The 16,519-nt window shown below is 42.6% G+C and overlaps 1 protein-coding gene across 1 annotated transcript in view; it reads right to left on the bottom strand.

Annotated features, from left to right (window-relative positions):
- Nucleotides 1–14,069: 14,069 nt before the first annotated feature.
- Nucleotides 14,070–16,519, bottom strand: part of LOC137284520 (protein NDNF-like) — a 46,981-nt gene continuing 44,531 nt past the window's right edge. The window contains exon 4 of the mRNA XM_067816354.1: nt 14,070–15,642. Within this exon, the coding sequence (XP_067672455.1) occupies nt 14,327–15,642 (1,316 nt within the window). The 3' untranslated portion in view covers nt 14,070–14,326. The remainder of the gene's footprint in view (nt 15,643–16,519) is intronic.

Below are 16,519 nucleotides of genomic sequence, written 5' to 3'. Positions count from 1 at the left end.
ATTTCCATGCCCCAACTCAAAGGGATTTTGATAGGTAAATGTTGCTAGATATTGCCAAGGAGAACATGACTGTACTCATCTTAGTTTTGTGAAGTGTTAGTATACTTGCACAACTCTCTCAGACATCATATGGTTTATTATGTATCTAACTAGAACAAACAGTCCACTTATCTACAGTGGTCTGTTTTAATTATCTCACTCGCGCTAGTCATCGCTCACTCGTGACTTCACCCACAACCTCTCTCACACACCATCGTCATCTCTCACTCGTGATCTCACTTACAATCTCTCACACTCACCTCGTCATCGGTCACTCGTGACCTCACTCACAAGCTCTCTCACTCACCCTCGCCATCGCTCACTCGTGACCTCACTCACAAGCTCTCTCACTCACCCTCGCCATCGCTCACTCGTGACCGCACTCACAATCCCTCTCTCACCCTCGTCATCTCTCACTCGTGACCTCACTCACAAGCTCTCTCACTCACCCTCGCCATCGCTCACTCGTGACCGCACTCACAATCTCTCTCTCACCCTCGTCATCTCTCACTCTCGACCTCACCCACAATCTGTCTCACTCACCAATCTGGGGATGCGTTTTTAAAATATTCCGTTGGGTAAGCAACTAAAATATCCCCACTTGTGTCTGAATAATATTTAGTTTTGCCAACAGACAACACAACTTAGCAGCTGTGTGGGAGAGAATACAATCGTTATCAATCAGTCTCTATCGCAACATTCACGTACCACTTGAGACTCTGGGAAATTATTGTCTTAGATAATTATGGGACAGAGAAATAAGAGGATGAAAGTTTATATTGAAGCTAATTTTATTTACGAGCGCAGCAGTATTTTAGCATGAGCTTGAGAGCTTTTATGAATCAAATTATTAATGCTTATCTCTCTGACGAGACGTTAGCAGAACGTAGTTCTGCCTACGAGTATGCTCTTGAGGGAGTGTGGCTTGTCAATGTTAAGCGAAAGAAGGTCCAAAGGAAATCCAGCGTCTGCAACAAGCAAGAGAAACGCAGATAAGTTATCTGATGGGACCCGAGGCACTCTACGCTGTGCGCCTGTCAGCTACTATCCCCTATAGCCGAGGTTGGCGTGAACAAGTCATTAAAGCAAAGGGGAGATATTGGATGCAACCGGTTTCTTTCGCAATTTCTGCAGAAAAAATAACTTACATCTCCACAAAAACGTTACGTGGGATATTTGGCAAAGCAAGAAGGTCTAGTCCGTGAACGCGGCTAAAGACGTGAAGCAATTACACAGTCAGGTAGTTCTGCCAAGGCTAGAGGACGACTAATGGACCGAGGGGATGGAACTGACAGGGTGGCTTAGTGACGCTATAGGGTGGGAGTGATGGCTTGGTAACGGTGTCAGGTCATGTTAAGAGGTGATGGAATGACAATTCAGTGACGCCTGTGGCGTGGTAGTGATGGTGCAGTACCGGTTTCAGGGTATGTGTGGGAATGATGGAATGACAATTCAGTGACGCCTGTGGCGTGGTAGTGGTGGTGCGGTAACGATGTCAGGGAATGTGTGGGGGTGATGGAATAACTATTCAGTGACGCCTGTGGCGTGGTAGTGGTGGTGCGGTAACGATGTCAGGGAATGTGTGGGGGTGATGGAATAACTATTCAGTGACGACTGTGGCGTGGTAGTGGTGGTGCGGTAACGATGTCAGGGAATGTGTGGGGGTGATGGAATAACTATTCAGTGACGACTGTGGCGTGGTAGTGGTGGTGCGGTAACGATGTCAGGGAATGTGTGGGGGTGATGGAATAACAATTCAGTGACGCCTGTGGCGTGGTAGTGGTGGTGCGGTAACGATGTCAGGGTATGTGTGGGAATGATGGAATGACAATTCAGTGACGCCTGTGGCGTGGTAGTGGTGGTGCGGTAACGATGTCAGGGAATGTGTGGGGGTGATTGAATAACTATTCAGTGACGCCTGTGGCGTGGTAGTAGTGGTGCGGTAACGATGTCAGGGAATGTGTGGGGGTGATGGAAAAACAATTCAGTGATGCCTGTGGCGTGGTAGTGGTGGTGCGGTAACGATGTCAGGGTATGTGTGGGAATGATGGAATGACAATTCAGTGACGCCTGTGGGGTGGTAGTGGTGGTGCGGTAACGATGTCAGGGCATGTGTGGGGGTGATTGAATAACAATTCAGTGACGCCTGTGGGGTGGTAGTGATGGTGCGGTAACGATGTCAGGGAATGTGTGGGGGTGATGGAATAACTATTCAGTGACGCCTGTGGCGTGGTAGTGATGGTGCGGTAACGATGTCAGGGAATGTGTGGGGGTGATGGAATAACTATTCAGTGACGCCTGTGGGGTGGGAGAGGCGGTGTGGGAACGGTCTATGGACTTGTGTGGGGTGATGGAAGACTGTTTCAGTTACGGCTAGTGGATGGACATAGGGGTGTTGTTGCAATAATGTTCATGGAGAGCTGGTGTACGTGGGGTTGTGCTATTTCTGATGGGGGTGGAAACACTGTCGGAGTGTGCGTGATAACTTATGGTAGGTATGCCAGATAAGGTCGTTGTGGTAGGATGTGGTGTGCACTTACGTCTGCGCTGCTGCACACAGGTACTGCGAGGTAGTCACCTCTGAATGTAGTTACCAGTCTGTGCATGATGGAGTGGTAACCCATGCAGTATATGTATGACGGAACGGTAACGATTCTAGTGTATGCATGATGGTGCGGCAACGTCGACAGTGTCTGGATGATGGAGCGTTAACGATTGTAGTGTATGCATGATGGTGCGGCAACGTCGACAGTATCTGGATGATGGAGCGTTAACGATTGTAGTGTATGTATGATGGTGCGGCAACGTCGACAGTATCTGGATGATGGAGCGTTGACGATTGTAGTGTATGCATGATGGTGCGGCAACGTCGACAGTATCTGGATGATGGAGCGTTAACGATTGTAGTGTATGCATGATGGTGCGGCAACGTCGACAGTGTCTGGATGATGGAGCGTTAACGATTGTAGTGTATGCATGATGGTGCGGCAACGTCGACAGTGTCTGGATGATGGAGCGTTAACGATTGTAGTGTATGCATGATGGTGCGGCAACGTCGACAGTATCTGGATGATGGAGCGTTAACGATTGTAGTGTATGCATGATGGTGCGGCAACGTCGACAGTGTCTGGATGATGGAGCGTTAACGATTGTAGTGTATGCATGATGGTGCGGCAACGTCGACAGTATCTGGATGATGGAGCGTTAACGATTGTAGTGTATGCATGATGGTGCGGCAACGTCGACAATGTCTGGATGACGGAGCGTTAACGATTGTAGTGTATGCATGATGGTGCGGCAACGTCGACAGTGTCTGGATGATGGAGCGTTAACGATTGTAGTGTATGCATGATGGTGCGGCAACGTCGACAGTGTCTGGATGATGGAGCGTTGACGATTGTAGTGTATGCATGATGGTACGGCAACGTCGACAGTATCTGGATGATGGAGCGTTGACGATTGTAGTGTATGCATGATGGTGCTGCAACGTCGATAGTATCTGGATGATGGAGCGTTGACGATTGTAGTGTATGCATGATGGTGCGGCAACGTCGACAGTATCTGGATGATGGAGCGTTAACGATTGTAGTGTATGCATGATGGTGCGGCAACGTCGACAGTGTCTGGATGATGGAGCGTTGACGATTGTAGTGTATGCATGATGGTGCGGCAACGTCGACAGTGTCTGGATGATGGAGCGTTAACGATTGTAGTGTATGCATGATGGTGCTGCAACGTCGACAGTATCTGGATGATGGAGCGTTGACGATTGTAGTGTATGCATGATGATGCGGCAACGTCGACAGTATCTGGATGATGGAGCGTTGACGATTGTAGTGTATGCATGATGGTGCGGCAACGTCGACAGTGTCTGGATGATGGAGCGTTGACGATTGTAGTGTATGCATGATGGTACGGCAACGTCGACAGTGTCTGGATGATGGAGCGTTGACGATTGTAGTGTATGCATGATGGTACGGCAACGTCGACAGTGTCTGGATGATGGAGCGTTGACGATTGTAGTGTATGTATGATGGTGCGGCAACGTCGACAGTGTCTGGATGATGGAGCGTTAACGATTGTAGTGTATGTATGATGGTGCGGCAACGTCGACAGTGTCTGGATGATGGAGCGTTGACGATTGTAGTGTATGCATGATGGTGCTGCAACGTCGATAGTGTCTGGATGATGGAGCGTTAACGCCGGAAATATATGCATGATACAGTGGTTATGAGTAGTGTATACATGATGGAACAGTAGCGAAAATATTGTATGCATAATGTTGCAGTACCAAAGGTAGTGCAAGCATAACGGAGCGATAACGCCAGTACTGTATGCATGATGAGCGGTAGCTTCGGTAGTGTCTCCATGGCAGGCGGGTAATGTCAGTAGTGTATGCGTGACATAGTAGTGTACAAGTAGTGTATGCATGATGGGACAGTAACGAAGATAGTGTACGCATAATGTTGCAGTACCAAAGGTAGTGTAAGCATAACGGAGCGATAACGCTGATAGTGTCTGGACTGTTGAGCGGTCACGCCGGAAGTGTGTGCATGATGGGTAGATACGTCGGTAGTGCTGGGAAGATGGAGTTGTAACTTTGGTATTGTGTCAATGGCGGAGTGTTAACGCCAGTCACGTTTGCATGATGAAGTGGTAACGCCAGAATTGTATGCATGATGGAACGGTAGCACAAGTAATGTATGCGTGTTGGAGCGGTAAGGTCGGTAGTTTCTGCACGATCGCATGTTAACGTCAGTTGTGTTTGCATGATGGAGTGGTAACGCCGGTAGCGTATGCATGGTGGCGTGTTAACGTTAGTGGTGTTTAGGATGGAAACGGTAGAGTATACATGATGCAGCACTAACGTTTCCTCTCGAGTACGCAGAGGTGTGTGCATGGTGACGATGACGTTCTACAATCGTCTATGCATGCATGGGGTGTCTACATGGAAACGTCGGTAGCAAATGAATGAAGGATACGTTGTGGTAAACACGGTAGCACTGACTGACTGACTGCAGTTATGAATACTCGTAATATAGACAGCGGCATGTGTGATTCAGAGAAACAGTGTGTTGGTGAGGTACATGTTGGGGTGATGCAGTGTGCATCAATGAAGTGGTAACCATATGGAAGATATGTGTGATATTTAGTAGACAGACACGTGACCAGTGGAGCGGAACTGCAGGTGTGGTATAGATCACTGATATGACTTGCTGGCAGCAGCGACGTCAGGTTATTGAAGAGATCTATGTCGGTGGTTATGGGGCAGTGCTACAGGAGGTGCATAAGCAGTGTTCTGATGCATGCAGATAGACCGTGCTGGGTATGCTCCTGTTATGACTTCCAGAGTCAGTAGATGGGAAATACTACGGCGTTATCGGGTCGCTCAGAACAACATTACGCACACGTCGGACATGGAATCGGGATCTTTAGTGAACGTTTTTAACTACTAGCCCATCAAACTCTCATAAACATTTGACTTACTGGCTAATGTACTTTTGAAGGATACTTCGGAGTTCGTATGGGGAAGAAATAGACCAGTGTATGTGAAATTAAAGTAGCATGGGTGAAGTTTAGATTCAAGAATGAAAACGTGCTGAGATCGTAGTAGCCACAATTGGCCACAGTACATATCAAGAGTGAGTGAGTTTAGTTTTCCGCTGCACTCAGCAATATTCCAGCTATATGACAGCGGTCTGTAGATAATCGAGTCTGCAGCAGATGCAGTGATCAACAACATGAGCATCAATCTACACAGTTGGGAACCGATGACAAGTGTCAACCAGGACAGTTAGCCTGACCACCCGATCCCGTTAGTCGCCTCTTACGACGAGCATAGTTGCCTTTTGGAACAAGCATGCGTTGCTGGAGGCCTATTCTACAACAGTACATTTCAAGAGAAGAATTAAAATGGGGATCGACTGGTCAGGTTATGCTATGCCAACCCACGCGATGAGTTTGTACGATGTCTGGCCTGGTCTGGTCACTGGCAGTGGGGTAGCCTGATGGTTAACGTCTTTGCCCGTCAATCCGAACACCCGGGTTCGATTCCACACATGGGTACAATGTGTGAGGGCCATTTCTGGCACCCTCTGCCTTGATGTTGCTGGAATATTGCTAAAAGCTGCGTAAAACCATACTCATCCATGTCTGATCGTTGTTACATATCAAGACAACTGCTCAAATCCACCAACTACGTTCACCCACTCTGTATATCACAATAAAGACAGATCTTTGAAGCTTTGACCTTGTGGGGGCTGACACCTGACATGAGACGCATCATTGTTGACGCAACAGAAATTTAGTGACACTAAACATGTGCATATTGTTTAGCTTTATCTAAGAAGTGACCAATTACCTGATTTATTTTACATTCCCTCGGTTAATTCAAAATTCCAAGACATGGTAGCAATAGTTATATGAACGAATCGGCTGTTCGTTAACTTCATTTCAGCAGTTTATTAACAGAGATTCTGCTAAACAAAGGGCGACTCACAAATGCCTGTTTTATTTTTCAAGAGAAAATGAATAAAATCTTAAGAAACTGTTGTAAATGATTTAAGTTATACGATTGAGTGTGAAACACTGTTATATTAATTAAATAAATGGCCAAAAAGGTAAACGAAACTACGTGATGTTATGTTTTAAAATTGTATGGCAACATGGCAAAGAAGACCTCTTTATGGTTTCAGTTTTTAAACAAAATTTCATTTACAACCTACTGAAATATGTTAATGTAATTTCACTCTAATTAGTACTTGAACATCATGTTTGAAAACATTTTGCTTTTTTCGAAGCAAATTCGCAACAGCAAACACTTAATGCTAAAATGGTTTCGAGGTTTTCGTAATCCTAACCGGTTGAACGAGAATGATTTTTGAAATGGCTGAATTTCTAAGAACAATACAATTTCTAACACTGAGAAAATATAGCAAAATCTTGTATCAAGAATTTAATCATACTCACATTTTCTGGTAATTCCCAATTCTCAAAAAATCATATTTTTTTTCTTGTATTCCAGCTATAGTTATGTATTTGCTTTTTGTCAAAAAGAAGATAGCTTAAAATCTAATTAAGAGCCTCAACTGTCTTAGAAGGCCGGGAGGGACAAGCTAGGAATGGCCAGCCAGTCGTAACGTAACACAAAGAAGGAAACACATTACCGAAATCATTGTTTATATCATAGGAAAGATCTCGAGGTGATGAATTAAATGTGCAAATTTTGTCATGTGTTCATAAGCTTACAGACTGGCTCAGAAAACGTATTTCTGCAGATATGTCAGGCCGATTTTTTCTTTCTAAAGCAATTTCTGGCAGAGTTTGTTTATTTCTACAGACATTTCTGACAGAATGCGATTTTAGCATCGCAAAATTGTTTTAATTCAGAAAAATATAGGGTCAGTATTTGGATAGTGTAGTGTAAAGTTCTTGTAATTTTAACAGTTAAATACATGCATTTACAAAGCATAAAACAACAAAGATCAATGCTTAAATTCAGCTCCTTGTCAATCTAAATTTACAAAGTGATTTCAGATTAAGATTGGATTGCTTTCTTATGTGATTCATGGCTAAACTAACACATGGCTTGAAGCACATTTCAAAAGGAATGAACGTTGTGAAACTAAAGAGAAGGCAGGTGGCTTAATGATTCCTTGTTTCTGACACGAGTTAGTGGTGTTACGGCGCCTTTGTCAGTTATATCACTGTTTGGGACACCAACAATAGGCTTTTGATACTCATCGCATCAGATAGAGACATCCATTGAGGACTTAATGCGGTGTTATTTTCTCATTTAAATCTTTGGATACATTTTCTGTTTGATATTCTATTATCTACTAGTCTATTCTACCAATATTCCTCCAACACGACGACGGGATAAACCTTCTTCATGTTTGGTAAGGAGAATGGAACGCTGACTTTTAATGTGACGAGAGAACGAGTTAACCATAAGGCCACCCTCCCATCTTGGTAAAGTAGGGTGTTGCACCAGTTTTAGCAATATTTGAGTAGGTGGGTGGGTGGTTCTCTGTTTGGGTGAGTGCGTGAATGAGTGTTTACGCCACATTTAAGCAATATTGCAGCAACATCAGGAGGAAAGACACCATGGCTGGGTTTCATACTGTGTAAGCTAGGTGTAGAACCCTTGTCTTAAGCTTGACGACAAGGGTTTAACCACGGGCCACCACACTCTTAGCAAGAAGAGAACAAAGACAGTGTCAGAAGTTTTAATTTCTTTATTACAACATATATAGCCATATCACGAACAATTAACAATATAGTACAGTTAAATAGAACATGAATCTACAACCAAGCCATGACACTTGGAATACGGGCAGTGTGTAACGATAGGGCTCCATATATGTAGATCACGTGAGCACAGCGCCCCCTCGCGGCGGCGTTTTCATGGCAGCCCTTTGCACAAGTGACATCAAGAAAATCCTATTCAACTTGGACTTAATTCAAACTGAAAGGCATACCTCTCAACCATGTGATTGAATTGATAAAATGGAGTAGTATTCTATACGATGTTTCATATCAAAGGTAAAGGGCCCTATTAATGTAATTCTCACTCTGTTTGAACAATCACGGCTACTGTCGTATGGTACGAAGAGAACCCTCTTTTTAAAGAGTGACGTTAACAAATATTCACAAACCGTTGTGAGACCCGAACGTCAAATAACTTGTGAAAACATTGGCACGGTTCCTGTGTGTTGAATCCTGTGCTCGAACAGGAATTTCTCAACAGGAAGATGGACGTATTTTAGTTACATAACGAGAGACAACCGAGTCTTACCGATCTCAGACCATATGATTCTTGTACACCATTTTGTCTTACACCAATTCGGCAGCTAATGGTTATACTACAAAGAGGGGCTAAGGCACTGCTTTATATCCATTAAACAGCTATATTGACTAACGCTTTGCTTTATATCTTTTGGATATAAACAAACAACTGCTGATCAACTGGAAAGAAGCCCCATTGAAAACGGGGATTCAGATTAGACTTGCTTTATTTAAGACTTTAGCATTGCAGAGCGGGAAAAGTGGAAAGGAAAATGATGCGATTCAAGGCTGAGACAGATTACACCAAGGCTGGAAATGACCGTTAGCGTTATCCCGTCCTTACATTACGTGGAGTTTGAGACGCTAGTGATTCACGGGGCGGTGTTGAAGCTTCGTACAAAATGAATTGCATTCCATTGTACATCCGTTGTATATGTATTGCAGCGTACAATTAGTAGAAAATGAAATCTTTTTTGACCAAGGGTCTCTGATTAATCAATCATACTTCAATGCATATTTATAATATATTAAAAGTTATAGATAGTTAAAGCATGATGATTCTCATACTGGGCCCATAACTAAACCAGCAGTGGACACATTACATCTTTAACATGACAGTGTATCCTGCAGTGCACTGACAAACAGTAGTGAGTGAGATAGTTTTACCCCGCTCTTAACAATATTCCAGCAATGTTACGGCGGGAGACACCAGAAATGGGCTAGGAACCCGGGTCTTCAGTGTGACGAGCGAACGCTTTAACCACTAGGCTACCCCACAGCTCGACAAGCTGGAACTTCGACCGTGAAGTATAAACCATAGACACCGGACAAGCTGACGTAGCGCTACACATCTCCACAGCCTTCGGTTGTGATTTCTTAAATATGCTGAAAAGGTTGTTTTCTGCCGACGGCAAAGAGATCGCATCAACGATTTTGTAAATATGAACTTTTTTACATTTAGTAAATAGTCATTTTTTTGTATGATGTATCATAAGATAGACGAATAACGAATCGTTTCGAATATATTGTGTCTTAATAGAGATGACATTAAAAAGGAACAAACATAGAGCTATTTCTGTAGGTTCAGTGAGAGGTAAGAAAGAATCATTTTTACTTTCGTCAGTTTTGATCAGAATTTTCCAAAACATTTATCCTTTGTGAAGCTGTAGCAAGGGTCACACTTTAATAATATTCAGAGTGAATGAGATGACTTTTGCCGCTTATATTCCAGCAATATCACTGGGGAATTATACTCAGAAGTGTGAAGATTTGGGGGCTAATGTTTGTGACCTCAAGTGACAGTGCTACAGCTTTCGCCTTTATGAAGAACATCAGTTGCTTGTCCTGCTTGTTGTTTTATCGAAGGAAGTGAGCGAGTCATTCAAAAAGACTAGAAGACATAAAGTAACACGTGATCTAAATCTGAAATTAGAACCGATGATATTAATAAATAAACATACACTGTATATTACTATCACCATTTATTGGAGTGGTTATACGTCATAACTGCACTTGTAACATTGTCAGAAATATACTGCAACATTGTTAAGATATACGTCGATTTTATGTTTAATAAGTTGGGTGGCATTATCTGTATTTCACAACCTGTATATTCTAGTGCAGCGAGTGAAAAGATAAAGTTTACTACCACATTTAGTACATTTACCTGCAGCTGAATTAAAATTTGTGGTATATATCTACAAACACCGTTGTGTCCAACTTTGATGAGTCGAACCAACGGGTATCTCATAGTGAAAGCTTGGTCCCTTCGTACACGTTCTTTAAACTTTAGCTGTAGTGTCGAACATGGGATTATTCGTAGCATTCACGTGGCTCCCTTCAGCATCTTAGTATACTGAACTGCAAAAGAAACGCAAGTTTAAAAAAAAAATGACATCTCATAAAAGAAAGCGTTCATGTTTATGTCTTCTATTTAAAAACTTGAAAAAAAGCCAGACTTGCGTTTCGTTTGCTGTTCGGAATATATATATAGCGCTACCTGGCGTTACTTTATGGAGCATGAACGTGTGCGTGGGTGACACGCGACCACGGCAATTACCGCTGTCACATAGTATTAGAGACCAGCTTTGACGTTCTTTGAAGATCAGCGGCGTTCCAACAGGAAGTATACTATTTCCGAGAACGCAGATTGAGAAGACATATTCAATGAGTTACATTACCACGTAAGCAGGCACACATTCTTCATGCTAAGGAAGGGGTCGTGTAGGACAGTCCCTATCCCTAAGTCAGCGATTTTCTGCGCGATTTATGCATAAACATCAGCTTCAATCATGACCAGGGAATAAAGGTTTTGTTTAACTCTGCTTTAAACAAAACTGCAGGTAAGGTATGTGCTAGGTGAGAGTAATGAAGACCTGAAAGTCTTCAGCTAGACTTCCACACGTCTCTAAGATAACAATTTATAGTTTAAATGAATTTAATTCATTTGTTTATAAAACAAAAACATAAATAACAGACTGGGGTCATTAGACTTGCTTCTTGAAAGGGTAGAACTTCTACACATGGATGGGTACAATCGGTGCAGCCTTTGAAAAAGGCTAGTCTTAAATGTTTACCATTTTGGTTAACCTAACGAACTATGGACCCGACTAACCTTTAAGCATAACGATCTGGGATTCGAACCGGGAACGTGTTGCTAGCCAACTAAAGAGCCGCACCACTACCACGTATTGCTGCGTCACCCACGGCCGGTCAAAGACGCTCTCTCGGGATAAGTGGTATGTAGTCTAAACAATGCATGTTACTGATTTTTGTCGAAGGTTTTACTTGCTTGTATAACTTCGTTACACAAATTGAAATCGTGTAACAACTGTTAAGGCGTTTGTTTAAACCACATGTCTTAATATTTTTACTTATACTTGTTGCCAAAGCAAATACATCTAGAAGATAATACACTGTGTATACATGTACAGCCTCAACGTCATCTTCCAGACAACCCGTCGAAATGAAAAAAAATCAACAATTTAAACAGGCTCTTTGCTTTGTCTACAGCACTGTGTCGTAAATCATCGACTTGTCAACTGCTAACTGCTAAATACTACCTTTCAGACAGTTACCCAGTTTACTGTGCACATAAATGACGTCTCTGGTTAAACAAATGAAAGTTTTGACTAGTTTTTCACACACGCCCTCTCAAACTATTCCAGAAATCATATGGCTTATAATACCCTGGAGGTGAATCTCAAGTGGTTAAAGTTGCCCATATCATAGACTACAATGATAGACTACTGCAATGACTACTAAGTGGTATGCAAATGCTTAAAGCTAAATGTTAGCTCCTTATATCCTGGAGCCATTGCTTTACATTGATTCATAGTTTTACGTTACTAAAGATATTTTTGTTAATGCAAAGTACGCAGAACACTACCTGTAACATTCACTTGCTGAATAGGTTTAAAGGCGATTTATGAACCCATGCTGATAATGTAATGGAAAGGGTACTTTCTATGATTGACTCGATTGCTTTTATAACAATTCTAAAAATAAAATTATTGTAATAGGTGTCCCTTATATATTTGGAGGTCAAGGTCAAGGTCAACCGTTGTGGTTTCCTAAGATGCAATGTCCAAAGATATCGTGTCCTTAGATGTAATATCGAAAGCTGAGTACTGTTTTGATCCATTATGATCCAAGGCATGGCATGCTGTATCTTGCACAAATTCTATTCCTTCATGACATAACCCCAAACTGTAGAGCATGAAACATAAAATATGAGTATCTTAAATGGGGAGGAAGGGTAGGATCCTTGCAACTGGGCGACTGAGAAACTTTGATGCACGTCCACAAAACAAAGCTGTGTGCCCTACTTCAAATTGTATAATGCAGATCAACTTAACAATAAATTACTCATAGCAACGTCTCGGGTTCAACCAACGCTATTACCAGTGTCTCAACCTTGGCTGGGAATGGACATGAGACACTGTAGCTCACTTTAATGCACTACAAAGTTATACTAGTAACAAACACTAAAGGAAGCAACTGCATGACTGTTTCTTGCTTGAAGCGGTAACGACTAAGATGTACTCAAGTTAAATATCAAATTGGTGATAACAAGATAACCTCTTATCGATCCTTCGGGATGTATTTGAGCTGAGCACTGTACCTGTATTGAATGTATTGATGTATCTTTTGAAATCACTACTATAATCATTTAAGGGAACATACAGCACATGGCTTGCCATGAAATGTTATCGGATTTTAATATAGTAAACATATAAATATGCAATAAATGCTTACATTGAAATATTGTTTTTTTATTGTTACAACCCAAAGCTTAACGTATACTGCACCAATATCATGGTTGTTTTATACGTTGAAACTGATGATAAATATTAATATATCATAGTTATTACCCTAAACATGTATGTAGAAAAGCCACTAGAAACAGACCAGTTTACGTTGTGTTGGACCCTACACACTGCTTTCAATCTTTCCATATATGATGTGTTTAGGGTCGAATTTCAAACTACGTATTTGCTATGTACAAGCATGCATTAACATCGTACACAATGATAACGTATCGCCATGCTATGTGCCCCCTTCCCATCCCATATCTGTAAGGAGTGATGTCAAAACCTCGCAGCCATCGAGAAAATACATACAGGCCAGGGCGTGCCCCGTTTGTGATGGACGTATGTAGTTTTGATACCACCCCTACAGGATCACAACACTGCCTTAGCCCACCCGTCCAAAAACATAATGCCCTCCTTCACAGGCTGTGGGCAACGTACCAATTGGGCATGACGGTTAAAGAGAAGTCCAGTATCTTCCAACCGCTAGGAAAACGTATCACATTTCTTGCTTGCACATACAAGTCCACGATTTCAATGATCCTTCTTGCAGATCTAAACATGTTTCAAGGTCAAGGTCAGGAACCCCTTTTTGCAGAACTAGTTTGAGGATAAGGGTCACCAACGCAACTTTCGACCCTTCCTGCACAGTTGATGAGTTCCAGGAACAATATACGGAACACATGTGTTACTATTATGGTCATAATGAAACTTATATCCCCATCTGAAGCAATGCCCCCTTTCTGAAAGACATTTAGTACAGAGACGCTTCCTTCACCATTGCCACACAATAAACATCACAGAAATAGTATGACACAGCACTACAGGCGTAGGAAGGTCATAGCCTACAGCATCGTCATGCTTGCTGATGAAAGGTGAATGCTGTGCTCTCTCCATCCGTTGGGCACTGAAACAATACTGAAACAAATCCCCCACGTTTCAATTCTTGTATTTCTGTCTAATCGTATTCACCCACTGACAGCTTCGTTCAAGTTCCAACGCCTGATGCAATCGTCACATCATCTATGAGGACGCCTCAACCTCAGCATCCGAGAACCTACTGCCAGGCAGATTCAGAGAAGCTTAAGATGAACAGTAGGTATTGTAATCCACATGTACAGCACAAATTGTAACATTGCTTCATTGACTAACCCATATATCTTATTCCTAGGTGCGACATGCCCCTGGGTTTAGCACTGTGTTTTGGTCCTGACTTGCTGGTTGAGGTACACCAGCGACGCACTGTTTCCTCTACTGACGTACACATCAAACAAATAGTTTGTATCGGGTTTCAAACCCGTAACTGTCTTACTGATGACGGCCTTCGAAGGCTGCCTGTGTCTAAACCTAGTACAAAATACCTTTTCTTTGTCACTGCGATGCCCAGGATCAGAGCATCGGTGCTTCCGCACTTTTTGATTGTTAACTAATTCCTTTTTATAAAGACAGTATTTTTGTTTTACAGTATTGCCCATCCAGGCAAGTGTCACATTTGTGCATGTGGTTAGAGTGTTAAAGACTTTGATTCTGTAGTCCATCGGGAGACGTGGCGGGCGGTACCTGCCAGACTCGGTAAAGAACACCATCACTGAACGTTTGCGTTTTCTTTTCCCCTTAAACCTTATAATATAAGTGCCTGCAGGCAAGTTTTTCATTCTCACAATTTTGATCCTCCTAACCTCTGATTTATGGATACGTTTATTGTCATACAGAATCTCAAAGGGAAGAACCCCTCTACATGCTTTCAGTTCCAACACACCCTTCACGACCTGTTTGGTCAACACCAATTTAACACTCACAGAACGCACACCCTTTTGTAAAGTCACCGTCTTCCTCTTCTCATTTTTCAGCAGCGCTTGTCGCCTCTTCCTCTTCTTCGTCTGCACCGTGGTGCCCACATATGTGGACGACCTATTTGTGTCTCTATCCACCACGTAGATGTCTATGAAGTACCTAGTTTCTGGTTTTGCTTTGTCAAATGTAAAATTTGTTTTTGACCCAACGCACGTGTAAAACAACCTTTTTGGCGACCAAGCTTTTATCGGCCTGGCTTTCCTTTGTCGTTCTCTGATTTTACTGTTCTCCCCCGGAAAACCGAACCCGCTGTAGGGAGGAGGTGTTGGACAAGTGTCTCCCTGTAAATGAGCCAAGACAGAGCAATGACTATGAAAGTTCATTACTTTGTTCACAGACACACAATATTCAAGTGAAGGGGTTTGCGGCCAATCCATTGGGATGCTACTGGGATCCCATGAAAATTTGATGGACCTTCGTGTTGCTGCAGTCACCCGGACCTTTGGATCCACGGGCAACAGTGGGAACAATGTCACAGATTCTGGCCTGGTAGTTGCGAACAGCTTCACTGTGGTATCCGTTTTGATGGCTTGCAGACTAAGAATGTAGATTCCTTTACGAGCATTGCGCGTTGAGTAGACCATATGACCCCCGCCTTTGAACTCTTCCACCCTGACTGACGACTGACCCTCCATTTGGGTTGAAAAAGTGTCTGAAATTAGAATTATATATATTAGACACTGAGGGTTTAGATAAGGAGTGACTTCAACATTCCATCTATATGGTGTCAGTCTGTACATAATGACCAGACAATCCAATCATCAACAGCATGAACATCGATCTACGCAACTGGGATACGAGCCTGACCACCCGATCCCAATATTCGACTTTTGCAACGAACTTGGGCCACTGAAGATCGATTCTAGTCCGCATCTTCACGCATCAGTGGTTGAGTGGGGGAGGAGGAAGCGTTAGTATACGTTGAAGTTCCCATTATCTATTTAATATATGATATTGTCTGTATATGTTTGTGTATGTGTGTGTGACTGTGTGTGTATATATGTGAATGTGCTTGTGTGTATGTGCGTGTATATGTTCACCCATACCATATTTAAGCGTACTTAAGAGTTGTGGCAGGATTTTATGAACTATCATAATACTCGCTGCTCGGTCCAAACGATTTCGACCATTTCTACCCAAATCCCATTCTTGAGTGATCAAGCACACTCACTAAGACACTAAGGTCAACGCTGTATCACTGAATCCACAGGGACGGATGATGGCGGGAAACATGCTTGAACTGCACGTGAGTCTGTTATACTGGCACCAACAGTTCAAATGACGGTAAACATTTAATATCAATAGAGTTGACTAAATAAACATTCAATAAATGATAAACAACACGACTTTCTGAACGTTAGATCATACAGTCATACAGCCGATTACAAAATTAATCAAACAGTGCTGTACCACGTACATTTCAACTATCGATACTAGCGGTCCAGCAATAGATGCTGGATAGGTGCTGCAATAAGTAGCACCTCATTAATACGTATAAAATTCAACCTCGAAAAACCGGCACAAATATT

The sequence above is a fragment of the Haliotis asinina genome, chromosome 5 (assembly GCF_037392515.1).
Source record: "Haliotis asinina isolate JCU_RB_2024 chromosome 5, JCU_Hal_asi_v2, whole genome shotgun sequence".
Lineage (NCBI taxonomy): Eukaryota > Metazoa > Mollusca > Gastropoda > Lepetellida > Haliotidae > Haliotis > Haliotis asinina.
The sequence above is the reverse complement of the archived record's forward strand: the minus strand, read 5'-3'. Positions and strand labels throughout refer to the sequence as shown.